This window comes from Sebastes fasciatus, chromosome 4, assembly GCF_043250625.1.
Source record: "Sebastes fasciatus isolate fSebFas1 chromosome 4, fSebFas1.pri, whole genome shotgun sequence".
NCBI lineage: Eukaryota > Metazoa > Chordata > Actinopteri > Perciformes > Sebastidae > Sebastes > Sebastes fasciatus.
The window spans coordinates 33,826,576-33,844,108 of record NC_133798.1 but is presented as its reverse complement, the minus strand read 5'-3'; the positions used below and the strand labels follow the sequence as shown (position 1 = coordinate 33,844,108).

Here is a 17,533-nt window from a genome sequence, read left to right as displayed (position 1 = left end):
ACACAGATCGGTTGGAACAGATTTTATGTCCCCATGCATCCAAAAGTTCATTCAGCAATTCAACACAGATCAGACCAAGGTTTATCAAAAATAATGAAACAGTAACAGCTGGTTAAAGCAGGGGTTCTCAAACTTTCTGGGGCCAGGGATAATAATGGACTTATTGCTGTGCGTCACAAATCATATCAAAGTTTCTATTGGTCCAAAGCTAACGTAGGTGGGAGTAATGGTCATTATATGGTTGTTTTGCACGTTTTAATGATAAAGCACAATTTTATAATTTATAACAAATAATTTCGCTGACCCCCCTGGCAGAGGTCCAGGGACCACTGGGGGTCCCTGGACCTCACTTTGAGAATCACTGGGTTAAAGTACAGCACATGTGGGGTATGCCTGTTGAAGATTTAATGACAAAACATTACAGCTGTCTGGTGTCGTTAGTTCTGTGTGCATGCACGCTTTCTATGAATAATCTGATTTTCACACAGATTTTTCTATTAAGAAGTATAAAAGAAAAAAACAGAACAAAAACATAATATTTTTTGCCTAATTTTAAAAACAAAACAAAATAACTTATTCTTCATCTTCTTAAGCATTATTGAAGACATTATTGCTTAATGAACATTTCCCCTCTCTCTCTTTGTGTGCGTATGTGTGTGTGCAGATCGCCAGACAACAGCAGCAGCTCCTGCAGCAGCAGCACAAGATAAACATTCTCCAACAACAGATCCAGGTTAGCAGGCGGACACGCCTTCCCAACTACCAACTCACACACACACTCTCACAAACACACTCTTCTTCCGTTCATTCCTCACATTTTTGAGTTGACTCCTGCCCTCTGCAGACGCCCCTCGTCTCTTCTTTGCTGTGTCCGTCTCTGCGAGGACGCTGTTAGTGTTTTGCCTTTTGTCCGCCGTCTTGATGATCTGGAGTGTCCATTTTCCTCCTGCTCCACTATTATTGAGTCACGTGTGATTGGAAAACAACAATAGCGCGAGAGGTCGTGACCTTTTCTTTTAAGTTTTGCCTGCTATTGAGAGATACGACAGTTACACCAACGGAGACACACACACACACAATAACACACAGTGGTGACCCAGTAATTGCCCTGGTTATGGCCGGATCATTTACTGCTGCATTGATCAGTCAGCAATCGATATCCCAGCATCCTTTACGGGCTTCCACCTACTCTTTCTCTCTCTCTCTCCAGTTGTCTATTTATCAACATGTGTTTACTCTCTTCACCCCGACGTGCACTCCTCTGTCTCTCTGTCTGTTTCAACCAAACGTGTTATGTTCCTCTCAGCTCTCTTTCTGTTTACTCTTTTTGCAGCTTTCATAAATCGAGCACTATCGGTGAAAACCGTTAAAAGAAATGTTAATAATTCATTAAAAAGCTGAGAAAAACTCATCACTTTAAGGGGAAAAGCTGGTCCACCTTAAGAGCGTCTGAGCCGGCGTTACAGATACAGGAAGTTGGCTCGGGTCTTGAGCTCGCTTGAGCGGAGGAGTTGTAGCCTCGTAGTATTTATTCACTGACAAATAAAGTGTACACACACTGTCTGCTACACCTACGTTCACAGCTAGAACGCCACACACACACGGTCTGTCGGGAACTATCTGAAGTTTCGCCGCGCTGACAGAGCGTATGTGTGTGTGACTACAGCGGGCACGAAGCTACCAGCAGAGCTACAGCTGCTAACATAGCACAATAGTCGGACAATCGTTATCGTTAATCCGGGACAGAGTGTCGTTACGCCGGGCAGACACACAGCGGACAACCTGCTAAACTAAACTAAATGTGCGCTGGAGACTTTTACTGGCTGCATGTACGCGACACGCAGCATCTAAGTTATCTATCTGCTAAGTTAACACGGTGAACTGGAGACAGTGAACGCAGCATACACTCCCGTATGGGTGAACTGGAGACTCCGTTGTCTGTTGTGCTCATACACTGCAACTGGCGCACCGCTGCATGCGAGGCACAAATCTTGTCGGTTAATAATCGGTTAACGAGGATCGGTTATCGGTTAAGAACATTTTTCAAAATTAGCATCCCTAATCACTAATTAATCGCAGATTTTTTACCAGTTGAAAATGTACCTTTAAGGAGATTTGTCAAGTATTTAATACTCTTATCAACATGGGAGTGATGGGGAAATATGCTGCTTTATGCAAATATATGTATATATTTATTATTGGAAATCAATTACCAACACAAAACAATGACAAATATTGTCCAGAAACCCTCACAGGTACTGCATTTAGCATAAACAATATGCTCCAATCATAACGTGTCAAATGACCACCAGCTGGGAGCCAAATGCTGGTAAAGTTTGCGCGCTGTGGCTGACGGCCATGTGGGAAGTTAACCAGCTTGTATTTCATCAGTTTATGTTTTTTTTAAGTGGTTCTATTGCTGCTGAATTAAATCGGCTCGTGAGACAATCTGAATCTGCTACGACCGGTTCAGTCTCGGCCAGTACGCCCCGTTTACCCCCCATCGGTCCCGAGCTTTGGATCTCCCTGTGCTCCGGAGGTGTGATCTAGTTAACGAGAGCTTGTTCCCCCCGCCCCACCCCCTCTTCTTCTTCTGCTCTTTTATTACGAGGCCCCACCCTTGGATCTTAATAAAGCTCGGATCGGACTTCATTAGGCCTCTGAGCCCCAGGGGAGAGCGAGCCCATAAAAACCCAGCTCCTGCTCGGATCCTCTTCCACGCTGTGAAGCACGGATACTGTGTCATGTTTGGTTTAGAGGATGAAGGGGACGTGCAGAAAATAGCTCTTGAGAGCAGCGTGTTATCATGTAGAGAGCTTCAGAAGCATCTGCTTGGAATCCAGGTGAAACGTATTCCGCTGCGTCTTTGTGTCACGCTTATTTTCTATGTTCAATTTAATTCAAAGTGGGCCGAATTACTTCAATCTGCTGTTTAGAAAAGGCACAGAGGGACCCAAAACAAAGAATTTGTTTTCATTTTAAATGTTATATGCATCACAGCTGGGTGTGCGTCTTGTTGTTTTTAAAACAATGGCATTTCTTGGGGGGAACAAACCCAGCTTAGTAAGGAGCATATGGCCTATCTACTGTACAGAGGTTTAGAATTATTGTGGCTAAGCTCCAGGGCTTAGTCACTGGAGTACGGGCTGTTTACGCTGTGTTGGCTTTAAACACACAGGCAGCGCTGCACCGGTCTGTTTCCACTTATCAAATCCAGACCTGAGCTCCTCTCAGGCCAATACTCTGAGGAGCTGACCAAATGCTACTGTTTCAGCTGAAAAGAAAAGGCCTCAGTGTGGTAAAGCCACTTTTTTTAGAAGTGCCGCTTGTTGTTCATATCTTAATTTGAAACACTAAATGTTGTCCAGATGGAAAAAATAAGGAACCGAAAAAAGAAGTTTTTTGAAGGAAAAACGTGGAGCCGTTGCAGCAACTCCCCGATGTGTTCGCCGCACACGCGCCAGCTGTTGCATCATCAAATAAAGTTAACCGACCTTCGGTGATTAATTAGCATTAATTTTATGACTTATTATCATACATTTTGAATGTTTTATAGATTGGCATCGAAACTGAGTCTTCTCTGAGTCTGATTTATGAACGGAGACAATAAAGTGGGGAGCTGTTTTTTCCATTTCTGCCTCTCATCGTTCCGTCTTCCTCGCATGGTGTCAGTGTGTTTGTCAGCGATTGTGGTGTTGAAGGAGAGGGGGGTGGGGGAGCGCGCTGTAGTTCAAAGTGACCCAGGTTTCCTGTCATGTGGTTTTAAATGGTGTGGAGAGCCAGCGGGGGATGTCCACGGGTTAAAGAAACGCTTCCGAAAGGCCCCATTCTGATAGATATGGTTACACACACACACACGTACAGACACGCATGCACACACCGACACGTGAAGAAACAGCTGATATTAATACTTAAAATGTACATACATGCATGCAAGCTCACACACTACATATTACACATAAACAGGCAACTGATATTAACTTAAAGTGCAGACAGCTGATATTGCTGCACACATGTGGACGGTTCGTATATATTCCCCTGACGCACGTGCAAAAAACACACATATAGGGCCCACGCACATGCTAACACACACGGTGGCGGTGGTGGTGGTGGGGCCCTTTGTGTGCCGTATACAGGCAGAGCGGCCCAGCCCAATCTGGTGGCTGACAGGCATGTGTCTTTGTTAAGTCAGTCCCTATAATGGCTCTCATATGTGGCCCATTTCCTTCGGGCCCACAAAAGGCACAGGCCCTAACCGCACCGCCCGGGCCCTAGCTAACGGGCTAATTAATGACTGCAAAGCCGCACTCCTCCTCCTCCTCCCTCTCTCTGTTCTTAGTTTATAACTCCTCTGTCTCCTCCTTCGCCCGCCCTCCTTCCCCTACCCTCCCCTCCTCTCTCTCTTTGAGTTCTTGTTGTTCTCTGATTGTTTTTACTTTTCAATTTCATCTTGTGTTATTTTCTTCTGTGGATGATTACAGTATGCTGCCCCCTGTTGAAACACCATTAGCCCACTGGTTTGGGTGTTTTTACGCTGTGACTAATTAAGGTAAAGATATGGTTTTGACCAACTTTCATAATCTGAGTTTTTGACATAGAACTCTGGTTTCAACAGTCATTTGTCCTTGAAATGAAAAAAAAACAAAACAAGTGCCAGTACTCCTCGGTATCAGCAATCATTATTACTTTCTGAATTTCTACAGTGAATAAAAGATACTGAAAATGTTACAGAAAATATAAGAAAAAAAGAAAATATAACCTCGCCCAAGAGTTCCTACTGTATATAATAGCTATTGATAGTTAGATAGTAAAAATATTTCATTTAATTTCATCAAAGGTTGTCAAATAATTCTTGATATAAAGCAGCTGCTTATGTATTTCCATGTGGGAGCTGCTTTTTATTATGTATTTTTTATTTTATTTTTGTATATATTGTCTGTTTTTACTTATACACGCTATTCAACCACATAACCCTGCTATACGCCTTCTCCTTGTGTCCTTCATAAAGTCATTATTATACCAGGAGATATTGGGTTTGACAAGATTTGACTTAAAACTATGCAATTTCACATCATTTTGGACCATAATTATCACTATAGATAATGCTTTAGTTCAATAATTATTATATTATTTACACATATCACAGCCTTCATCTGAACATTTAATTCTTCCGTCAATGTTTGCGCTGTTATAATTAAATACTGTTCTGTAAATCAACAGAAGAGATTCAGAAACACTTTTAAATAATGTTTCATTAATTATATTTGTTCACAAATAAGAAAGGTTATATTTATTTTATAAAAAGAACATGAATATTGTATCGATAAATTACAGCGCCCTTGTTCTCACCCCATCACTGTTAGTCTGAATCAAAGCTGGAAGTTTTTTTCTAGTCAATAAAGTGCTGACGTTGAGGCGGCGGTTCTGAATATTCTGGGTTGCAAAACCTGTGTTAAGACAAACAGGCACAATAATCTACACACACACACACACACCCACATATACAGTACACACACATGCATAAGAACTAATGGAGCAGGCAAATGGCTGTTAGAAAGACAGCAGCACCTACGTCAGCATATACCGCTTCAGACACAATGACTCGGAAAGCCATGGAAGGCCCATAACGTGGATTGGACTCACCAGCTATGGAGAATGGCTAACTTTTGACTTTACAATGGCCCTCCCTCCAGTGAATTAACCTGTGTGTTAGCCTATAGAAAAATGCTACAAGCATACAGTAACTCTGTGTGCTTCAATTTAAAATCACCTCTAGCGTCTTCGTTGTGCTCTCATGGGTATAGCGAGAACAAACTGAGCAATGTAATTATTTGTAGGTATATATATTGCGTTCTTAAAGGTGCATTAAGCACAGTCTGACCACTAGGGGGCAAAGGTTCACTACAACAGACTAAAAGAACCCAGCTGTACTTTAGTTTGTTTTACTTTAGTCGGAGTCGATAACGTTACTCGCTCCCGTCGTCGCCGTTCGCTCTCTCTCTTGCTTCACCACTCACTTCGCATGAACACACACACACTCTACGCACTGGCTCTAGAGAGGGACGTTTGTGTTTTCACATCGGCCACCGTAGCTCTCCAACACACTTGGCACGCGGGAGAGGCTTCAGTTGGTTGCAGTCTCCTCACCGCTAGATACCGCCAGATCCTACACACTGGACCTTTAACTCCTGGGAAAAAAATATATCTGTCAGGTAGATTGCTTTCTTCAATAGTTACTCGTTTAATGTTACTTCATCTCATATTTGCCTTGTTTGAGCTTTTTTTTTGTGGAAGCTGTTGCCTACAGTTTTATATGAGAGCTGTGATACTCAACTATACATCATGATGACGAACACGCCGGGTTATAAAGATAATCTAATCAAGTTTACCTGATGCTGCATCTGAAGAACTATTGTCTGGTGTGTTCTGTTCACTTAATGAACACTGTTACATTAACCATATAAACTAAATTATCAATACACGCTGCTGGTGCTTCATGATGAAGAGGGAGAGTTTTGAGGCAAATCTTCCTGGTAATATTTCTAAACCGTGGTATTTGTTTACAACTTTCGGGGCCGCTCTTGAACGTTGTCGTGTGAACACAAATGAACTGAGGGGCAAATGCAATTGCGTCAAATTAGTCCCTAGACTGGAACAAAGCAATTAAACTAGGTCTGGAAACGCCTTAAGAGAGAAAGACAGAACTAATCAGAATAGAGATTTTATTGCCATCCATAGTGCCAAATCGTGCTTCCAGAGATCACTTGTTAATAACAATAACAGTTTTATCTTTGCAAATTTTTTAACTAGAATTTCATTTATAGAATTGATATATTTATATAATATTATTACTATTCAGTTTTTTCATGGAACAAGTCACTAGAAGGACAAATATTTTTGATTTTCTTTTTCCAGTTGAGGCTAACAAAGCATAATTCACCTGTATGAATCTGCAGATTGTTACCTCAAGTGTCGTGTGCATACCTGCATAACCAGACTACTACTACTCTTTCTTTCTCCTTCTCAAACACACCGACACACAGACGCACCACATACGTACTCATTGCCCCCTAACCCTGCTGCCCGTACACAAGAGGACCATTAATTCTGACTGTGTGTGTGTCTGCGCGTGTACACATGTTCCTTGTGCCTACATGTAGGTGTGTATGGCGATGTGTCTGGTGGGCAGTTAGAGGAAGGGGGCCTGGTGTTTTCTTAGGGGCTGAGCAGAGCGGGGGCCCCCTCAGCACCACCTTCCCCAGTCCATTCATCCACCCCCCCACACCCCACCACCCCACCACCCTCCCCTCGGTAAAAGAAGATCTTTGTGTGTTTGCGCTGGTGAAGCAGCCCCAGTCAGTCCCAGTGTTCCCAAAGGAATACAATGAATGGGAGCATTTTGTCCCACTCTATAACTTCCACCCCCCCTCATCCCCCACTTCTCTCTTCTTCTTCTTCTTCTTCTTTTTTTTTTTTTAGCGATTCAGACGGACAGACTCGTTTTTATTCTCTCTTCATTCCCTTTTCTCCGTGTCACAAGACGTCAGACAGCTTCTGTGTGTGTGTGTGTGTGTGTGTGTGTGTGTGTGTGTGTGTGTGTGTGTGTGTGTGTGATGAGGGCCTCCCAAGCTATCAGGCCCTTTTTGGAGTGTGACCTAAACAACCTTGTCTGAAGAGCTGGTCAGGTGACGAACACATGTAACTGCACGCTTCCCGTTAACTGTGGGCGACACAGATGTCTGATGCCCTGTTGTTGCACAGATGTGTGCTCGTACACACACACGACCTAGATGAGATATTCAATTTACAATTAATCAAAAGCAGTAAATCCTCACATTTGAGATGCTTGCTAAATGCTTTCCATGACTAATCAATTATCAAATTGATCAAATCAATCAAAATTACTTTTCTGTTTATCTCCTCATTGATCGACTAATCTTTCCAGCCCTTCAGCAAACACATGCGAGGCAAAGATAGTCCTGTTCATCGCTCCCTCTCTCTCTCTCTATTTAGCCATGCTCTTTGAACCTCCCCACCACAAATCCTCCCTCCCTCCCTCCCTCACACACTCCACAAACATCCCAGAGGACGGTCATCTAATTCAACCACGTAACCCTGCAACTACAAATGCAAAGAAGTAACCACATGCAACATGCTGATGGTGTAAATTTAGTCTCTAATGATGAACTGTCCCAGGGGGGGACAGTAGGAGGGGTCAGCGTGGTTAATGTATTGGTAGTAAAGGAGATGAATGGAGGTAGATGGCATTGAACGGAGGTAAGGAGGGAAGCGGAGGGAGAAAGAGAGAGAGAGGTGTCAACAAGCGTTCATCTCAAAGAGTGGGAACACGGGAAAGAAAAAGAAGAAAAGAGAGGAAGAGATGGGAGGAAGACGAGCTTGAAGAGAAGATGTGAAATGAGAGGAAAGGGTTAAGAGGGGATTGGAGAGACGCAGAAACAAAAATAAGAAATGGATAATGAAAGAAAGAAGACTTAAACGCCGAGATGATAGTGTGATTAGCTGAAAAGACAGAGGAAGGAGTGAGAGGGTGAATCTTAACTCTAAAAAAATAAATAAAATGGGAAGCACAATGAGACAGAAAGGGATGAGAAGAGAAAGGGAGACTGTCAAGAATTAAAAAAAATAAAATAATAAACATTCAGACGTGATGAGAGACAAGAAAAGAACAGTATTATTCTCAAAAGTTGAAACAGAGAAGAGATAACAGGAGGCCAATAAAAACAAGAAAATGCTAAAGAGTGAAAGAAAAAGTGAGCCGGACAGTTATAAAATATCAATACAAATTGCAGATTTTAAAACAATTTTATGTATAACTAATCCATAAAGAAATAAAGAAAGCAAAGTGCTATATGAATGCAAAAATTAAATTAAAAAAATGTCCTCCCTGAAAGTAAATTTTTTCAGCAAGCATGAAATATGACTGATACAAGATAGATAGATTAATTCAATACTATTTAAATTTATTCAAAGTGATGATCGCTGAGGGAATAAAATATTTTTTTGTAGATGTTTTAGCTACGATCAAGAATATCCAAATATTAGTCAATCCTTTTTTTCTGGGAGTTAATGGGTTAATAGCACTTAATTTGCATTTGATTTTTAATGACTTTAACAAAATGTTCCTAACTTTGAGATTGGAACTTAACGAGCGAGAAGAAAGAAAAAGGAAGCACAGAAAGACAGACGGACGGACGGACGGAGGCATGAGGAGGAAAGACACAAACAATATTACAAGACAGAAAAAAAATATTAAAGTGATGAGATAAAGGCGGCGAGATGGAAGGGAAAGAGAGTGAGACGGTCCGGTGGTTACGTACAGCCGACCCTAATAGATTCCCGCAGGCTCATCTTTGATATGCTCTCCTCAGTCGGAGCCCTCAGCGCCTTAACTCAGTCGAACCCACACTTTTTAAGAGTCTTTCAAGCCGACATGAAAGGCAGCTGTTAGCCTCTCTGTTGTTTTTAAAGGCATTTTGTTTCACATTTTTACACTTGTCTCTCAAAGAGTGTGCGTCTTTATTTGTTGCCTGGTCTTCGCTCTTCAACCCTGCTGATCATTTCGTTCTTGAAGTGAATGTTTTTGTCTTTCTACTGTATTTGAGACGTGTTTAGTTTGTGTCAGCAGTATTTCTGAATCGTGACCATCTCTTTCCATCTTTATTCACTCTTTTCCCCTTTTTTTATTTTTCATCATTCTTTCTTTCTTCTGTGCTTCTTCCCTTCACTTTTTCTTTTCAGCCCTTCCTTTCCATCCTTCCATATTTTTTCACTGTTTTTTTCTGGTTTCATCTTTCTCTTTTGTGCGTCGTGTGTAGACAGGAGTGCTTGTGTGTTCGTCAAGGTGATTTTAGTCATCTTGTTCTATCTTTATGACACGTTTCATGTAAGGACTTCAAACATCTCTCTCCTCCCTCTCTTTCTCGTTGTCGACGTCTCTCTCTTCTCTCTCTCAGGTCCAGGGTCACATGCCTCCTCTGATGATCCCAGTGTTTCCTCACGACCAGCGGTCTCTGGCTGCTGCCGCTGCTGCACAGCAGGGCTTCCTCTTCCCACCGAGCATGTCCTACAAGCCAGGTATACAAACACACTGAACAATTGCACGCACTGGCGAGTGTTAAGGAAATATACGTCTGGATAAACATTAATCCCCGCTCACACAAAAGCTCTACGACTCTGATGGTTCTCGTTAACTAAAAAAGAAACAGCGAGTCTCTATTTCTCTCTCTCTCTCACACACATATACACACACACACACACACACACACACACACGCGCACACACACACACACACACACACACACACACACACACACACACACACACACACACACACACTAGAATCCCAGTCTATGTTAATGAGGTGTGTCAGGTGAGGAATGTTCTGGAAATGAGCGGAGAGATTTACAAGCTCTGCTTGTTCACGTCAGGAACAATACATTGGACACAGCAAGGACTGGAATGTCTCTTTTATGGCGTGCTGAAAGCATGTCAGTTGCACAACACATCTGCAACATGGAATTTCACACTTTCTCACACACACACACACACACACACACACACACACACACACACTCTTAAGCATGTTCTCCTGGTACGCACCGACCCAACAATGTACACATAAGGATGACGCAGACAGACCAAACGCATGCTTTCACCCAAAACACACTTAAAGGATTGCATGCTTGTTACATGTTTCCAGCAATCCACAAGGATTTTGCACAAACAGTCTCAACTAAACCTCTCGAAAACACACAAGCAGAACAGTTCAAGTACAGTCTTCTTATTGTAGGATCGGCGGCGGCACCACCTGCTTTCTTCCTCTTTCCTCGTCCTTCGCACATTCCTGTCTTCCATGCATTCCTCCAGGTGCTCGCCTGACGCCGCGCACCACCGGTCCTCCGTGCTTCATACACAGTAATCCATGTTTACTCCTACTGCGTGAGCATACACTCCCGCGAGACCGCAAAGAGAGGCCGAGATGAAGAAAGGGAATCAGAAAGCCATTATTCTACGCTCTCCTTTGACATTGGTCTGTTTTCAACAAAGGCTCGGACATGGAAAGCCTTTTAGGGACAAACAGCGGGGGTTGTACACGGTACTCGTATATGCATTTATGAGTGCATCCCAATGAGGCCGCGCTGGACTTGAACTCTGATCGCCCGAGTCTCAAGCACCCGTGTGTACCGACAATGAGCGCTATTAACCTTTGAATAAAACACTTGTGACCCTTGGTGTTTCCATGAATAAAAACATGAGAGCAAGAGAAAAGCAGACAAAGGGCGAGACAGATGGACAGAAGCTGGCTGGAAGTAAAGAGCAGGTTAGTTCTTGTGCAGTAAACTGCCTCCCCGCCACTTTTTTCTTCATCATATGTTTTATTTCTGTTTGCAACAGGTGAGAATTACCCCATGCAGTTCATTCCATCTACAATGGCAGCTGCAGCAGCATCTGGACTCAGCCCGTTACAACTACAGGTAAGAAGAAAACTCCTGCTCTCCTGAAATTCCATCATAATCACCACGATATCCTAACGAAACCAGAACCTATATAGCTGCCGCTACAACCCGCTCTCACTCCAAACTCGTCAAATACCGACGCTTGGTCAGGGCCCCTCGGCGTCTGACACCCAAACCACGATCTTTTCCTAAGCCAAACCCAGTTTTGTTGCATAAGTCAAACCTAAAAACTATTGGAGGTTTATTGACGAGTTGGGAGTGTGAATGTTTTGCAACACCACTAAGGGAGTAAAAAAAATGCATTTTTTCGTAATTGGGTGTGAACCGACCTTTTAAAATGAACACAACAAAAGGATCAGACGTTGGAGATAAGAGTAGGAACAGACTGTTTGACAATGAAGTGTTGAAAAAGGGTGTGGAGGTTGGTGTGGGTGTGTGTGTGTGTCTATTCATGTGAGAGATATGCTTCAGTGTCACCTGCATTCACTTCTCAACTCGTAAAATCTTTGAACAAAAGCAAAATTACTTTTTTTTTTTTTCCGCAAAATATTTTCACATTTAGCCATGACTAAAAACCTGCCTTTATTACTACCTAAACAAAACTGTTTAACCTACTGAAACCTAGACTAAAGAAAGTGTCCAACTTATTGTTATCCTTTCATAGTGTTGGGAAAAAATAGAAGTTACATCATGTTGAGCAAAAGCCAGCAAAGCAAACTAAAGAAGTGCCTCTTCAATATCTATGATAACTCAAGTGAGTGTTTCACAACCAAATAAACAACAGTAGCAGAAGCAGAGTTTCAGAGCAGCAACAGGAACAAAGACTATGAAAGTATATGTATCTAATCCTGAGGGTGTAACCAGCCCACCAGAACCCAAGACAATTGTACATAAGTGTGTAAATAAATAGAAAAAGACAGTAAAGATAAGGAACATTGGCAAACTAAATGAAACTCCTACATGTTCTAACCTTGCCCCGAGTTCAAGTGTGTACAAAAACCTGCAACACTTTCATAAATAAAAACACTTTTTCAATGCTCCATTATCCACTGACTCAACTACATACTGTAATTGTGATTTAATCTTTACCTGATGCATGAAACCTTTTATAGTTTGTATATGAGCTCTGGAGGTCAAGGCTTCTATGAGACCTGCTGAGTGTCTGGAAGATTTAACGTGGGGGAAAAACATCGGCAACACAAAAGAAGAAGAACTAGCTATTTTACATGAGAAATGATAGCGTCATGACTGCAACAACAGAAAAATCAAAGGAAGTAATGCCACCCTGTGTGACTGCAGGCTGTTTTCATACACCGTTCGTAGCTATACCTACCTATAATGCACTAGAATTTGTATATATCCCACAAAATCAATTTGTATGCAATCCGCGTATCGAGCAACAGTGCTTTTTCCCTTTCCTTTAGAGTGTTATATAGTTTTTTGTGCATATATAAAGCCCATAGTCCACGCCAAAGGGAGTTATTCTCCCCAACAGAAACACTGAAACGCCTTGCTTGAAGTCCCGCCTTTTCTTCTGTAACGTGGTGATGTCATCAAGTAATACATTTGCATAACGGCTAGTTTGGCACGCCCTCAAACAAAGCTAGTTTGAGCAGAGCTGGAGCAGAGTCCGAAGAGTTTGGTTCGGTTGACCAATCACAACAGAGTGAGCCAGCTGACCAATCAGAGCAGAGTGGGCTTTTCAAGAGGGGAATGGGGGGGCTCAGACAGAGCGTTTCAGGCAGAAGGTGAAAAGAAATGCTGCAGCACAGCCAGTATGAGAAAAGTAAAGCGTTATTTGAACATTAAAGCATGTAAACATGTTCTAGTAGAAACCCAAAATACAAAAAGTATGAACCTCAAAATAAGCATAATAGGTCCTCTTTAAGTAACGCCACTTCCTTAGTTATTTTAACCCAAACCACAATCTTTTCCTAAACCTAACCAAGTAGTTTTTTTGCCTAAACTTAACCAACCTGTTTCCTGTGAAAACGGAAGTTTATTTTGAAAAGATAAAACCACCAAAATAAAAGCTGAAAAAAAAATTGCCACTAAAGTGCCTGCTATTATTTCCTGACTTTGGTTCTTTGTACGATTACCCAATAGTCTCAGCTGCTCCATGTTGCAGTATATGTTCATAAATAACCCCCCAAAACATCCATACGAGCAGAATGACAATGTGAAATAGAAATGGAAGCTGGAGGAGGCCCAGCATGCATTAACCGCCTCAGATCACAAGCTTATTTCTTAATGAATTTTAATGGAGTGAACTTCTTTCAATAAAACAACATGACGCTTTAAAGATGAAGCTCTATAAGCCGACGCTAACATGCTATCCAGCTTATCTGGTGCCTGTCAGCTGTGTCAGACAAAAGCTGTTATGATGAATCACAGAGGAATTCCGCCCCACCAGCACAACACCTGGCCCAGGCAATTCATCAAATATTTTATTGCTGCTTGACACCTGTGGTTTGAGAATAGCACTTATCCATAATGGTTATCATAGAACATATTTGCAAAGAAAAAAAAAAAAAGCGAAACAAAAACAAAAAAAAAAGAAAGGAAAAATGAAATCGCTATTCCCTAAAGGCGGTTTGGAATTTCACAACACGACCCCGTCACCCCTCCTGCTGTATCAGTGAAAAGAACAAAAGCCCTCAAAAGCTTTTTCACTGGCAAACAATATTGCTTCATCATGTCAGTCATTACCATGGCGTGGCTTTTGGATGTTACAAGAATCCTTATCTCAATTTATTCAATCTGTATTGTGGTTTTACGCTTATCGAGGCCCTCATTAGCCGCTATTGACTTAGCGAAGCGCCGTGCTGCGCCAAGGGGATTGGCGCCGAGGCGCAGCGCAAGCATATCTCCACTCTTGGCTTTGAAATGATCAAAAGAGTCTCTTACCTCTCGCACGAGTGAGAGGTAAGAGGATGAATGGTGTCGGAGATGCATACTCATTCACATTTAAACACTGCCTGAGACGTGGAGAATGAGAGGCAGAGAGGAACCTGAATGAAAGAGGAAGCTTCTCATCGCGGCGTTGGCTGAAATCGAGTAGGAGACATGGGAGAAGGGAGGAAGACAGAGAGCGTGGGGAAGTGTTTCACGAGATAGAGAGAAGAGAAAAAAACGTGTGATTATCTGAGGAATGTTTGTGAGACGGAGGCGCTGGCTTCCAGCACATGTTTGGACATTGTTTTGACAACAATGCCTAAGCCAAAAGCAATCACGATGAGATTTATGAGATGTGCTTGTTTAGTTATGTATCTTCATCTCCAAAAATGTGCCAGTAGCGCTCTTTGTGCTGGGGTACAGTAGCGCTTGAATATACATTGGATGGATACAATAAAAACACCTGCATAGTGTACCGCTGCTTTGCAATCTGACAACCTTGCAATGAATGCTTACTTTGTGAAGTTGATATGGTTCTGCTGCTTGAATTGAATTAACCCCTGTATTCTTGCATGGAGACGTATCATTGTATTATATTGGTTGCATCTTTTTGGAGTGTCTTTGCTGTGTGTTTGTGTGTTGGAAAGCACGACAACTACAGGGTTTCCCCCAGAATCTTTTATAGTAATTGAGCCAATTACCATACAGCGAACATATGATGATCCATCAATGACCCTGATCCTGATACATCCAAGCCCCCAGGCTTTTCATAGTGGCCAAATGGTGGAATTACAACCTCCGTGTCCGTCACGTGATGCCGTTGGGCCCAAAAATACTTTTTCCCATAGACTTACATTGGAAAAGAGACGTCTGTAACTCAGCGGCACATTTTTTTTTTTGGTAAATCAATTTCCCAGTACGAACACTTGAATAGCCTCTATTTAAATCATTAGGTCCTAAAAGTTGTAAAATGCACTAATAGCCAAATCCAGAGTCTTTTTTCTTTCCTCCGTTCATGTGAAAGAGCCCCAGACTGAGGCTGGACCTCTGGGAGGTGGAGTTAAAGGAAACACTACTGCGCCTGCTCAATGAGCCCAATGGAGGCGGAAGATCGCCGGATGATCCCAGTATTTTATCACTCGCAGTCGGGGCCATTTTGGCTTCATTGGCCAATGAGCAACTCTCATAATGGACGCCTCCAACTTTATCCAGTTGTCTTTTATGCTTCCATGGATGCATCTCATCTCAATTTGGTCACTGTATAGTTGTCTAAACTCCTAACTCATTACAGACATGGCCTTTGCTGTGTTTTCTCCTAATGTTAGCGGAGGTCTTTATATCAGGTTAGGTGGTCTACATCTGCTACAAAATTCTGCAGGAAACCCTGAATTAACGTGATTCTGATATGAACAGAAACATCCCGCACTACTATAAGCCACTTTGGCCTTCATTTCGCCATTGTGGTTACGCTATAGTGCCACAGCGTTTCTCTCTCTTTCTCTTTCTCTGGCTCTGCTTTCCTTATGGGCTCTGCCTTTCTGGAGTTGAGGGACAACGACAGCATCGGAAATTATTGTTAGTGGATGTTTTTTTTACCCTGAACCTTGCTAACGTATTAATCACGCATGAGAACTGTCTCTGGCCTTTGCCTCCAGCCTTGACCCCTTTGACTCTGTGCTGCTTGTAGCTTGTCATGTCGGTGATGTGTGAACTGAGGCACTGTTGCACTCATTAAAAGGCGTGCACTTACAGGATACAATATGGAATGCGCATCATAGCGTGAGGTATGGTGCAATTTATGTAGTTGCATGCACTAATGGGTCATTAATCATCATTTGTAATCAATAGAATGCGTTTTTTTTTTCCTTCGCTGTTTGTTCAGCAAACTAATGCGTCTTTTGGTGAGTCTGTCAGTTGGGATTTAAACAAGGCGCTACTGTAAAGGCGTCAGTGATGTCACGACACACACTGAGATCTTGTCTGTTTTTAAGTGTTTTTTGGTTATTAGTCTCGGTTACGCTACACTTCACAAAACGCCAGTGTGTGAAACTGTGCATTAGCCTATCAAAAAAAAGGCATTGTAAATACACACTTACACCATGTTAGTTCTACGTTAGCAGTCTCCTCTGCTACATACTGTAGTCAAGAACACACCAGCTGGCATCAGACCCTTTTAATGCCAGATCTGTGCTCAGCACAGGATGGACAGATGTTGTAGCCAGACTCATCCAGATGTTGTGCCCCGTAGCGAGCCTTCAGACAGCCGGCTGGCACTGATGGTCAAGTGGGCATAGACTGGCATACAGAAAGAGCATACGGTAATGTCAGGGAGTGAAAATAAACCTGCACAAGCTACGAGAGGTTTATCTCCAAATCAGAACAGCAATAATCATTTCCTTTTGTCTTCAATTGAAGAAACCTATGAAATCTCAAGCAGGATAACTAATCAGGAAATATTTGGCCAAAGCTGTCCATATTGTGTTTGACTCGTCATGACCTGACCTACAAGTTTTGATAGCACAGTGTCGTGCTATCGGCGTGGGAACTCGATCGGGCCAATTGTTTCCAGAGCCTCAGAGTAGACCCCTTCACAAACAGTGGATTCCTGCTGAAGAAAGGCCCCCTTTGTCGCGGCTAATGCGAGTGAAATACAGTTGCTTAGCAGACATTCTTGTTGAAATCATAAGACATCTCTTGCCGTCTGTCGGCCTATTTCTGTTTTCTGTGTCTGGAGTAAACTTTTGTGCCCCGGAGTCATGATTTCCGCCCCAAACACTGATTACGCCAGAATGGCTTTCTTTGTCGTAAAATGAGGACAATGATCGGAAAGATTTGGTTTGTCTCGACTTAAAAAAAACGAAGCATCTGCTCCGTAAAAGGGAGCTGGAAGTGAAATAATGGTTGTCTTTATGCAGCCGGCCTCTCTGCTGTGTATCTCTTTCACTGTCTTGGATGCTGCTAACCCTCCAAGTGCAATATTTAGTCTCCGTCCTCTGTGCGGTCCAGCTCAGTGGCAGTCGATCCATTTCACCCTCCTCCTCCTCCCCCTGCAAACCTGCTGAAAAAGACAAAACCTCATTTGTTTTGCGCGCTCCTGGGATCGATAGCAGCTCGACACTAAGAGAGGCCAGCGAAAGGGATTCTCCACTCAGTCCTAATGG

The 17,533-nt window shown here is 42.6% G+C and overlaps 1 protein-coding gene across 4 annotated transcripts in view; it reads left to right on the top strand.

Annotated features, from left to right (window-relative positions):
- The window catches only part of LOC141766709 (transcription factor SOX-6-like), a 129,652-nt gene that overhangs the window by 86,427 nt on the left and 25,692 nt on the right, over positions 1-17,533 (top strand). For all 4 annotated transcript variants that reach the window (XM_074633779.1, XM_074633780.1, XM_074633782.1 and 1 more), the window contains 3 exons: positions 665-733; positions 9,975-10,095; positions 11,416-11,495. In XM_074633779.1, the coding sequence (XP_074489880.1) occupies positions 665-733; positions 9,975-10,095; positions 11,416-11,495 (270 nt within the window). The remainder of the gene's footprint in view (positions 1-664; positions 734-9,974; positions 10,096-11,415; positions 11,496-17,533) is intronic.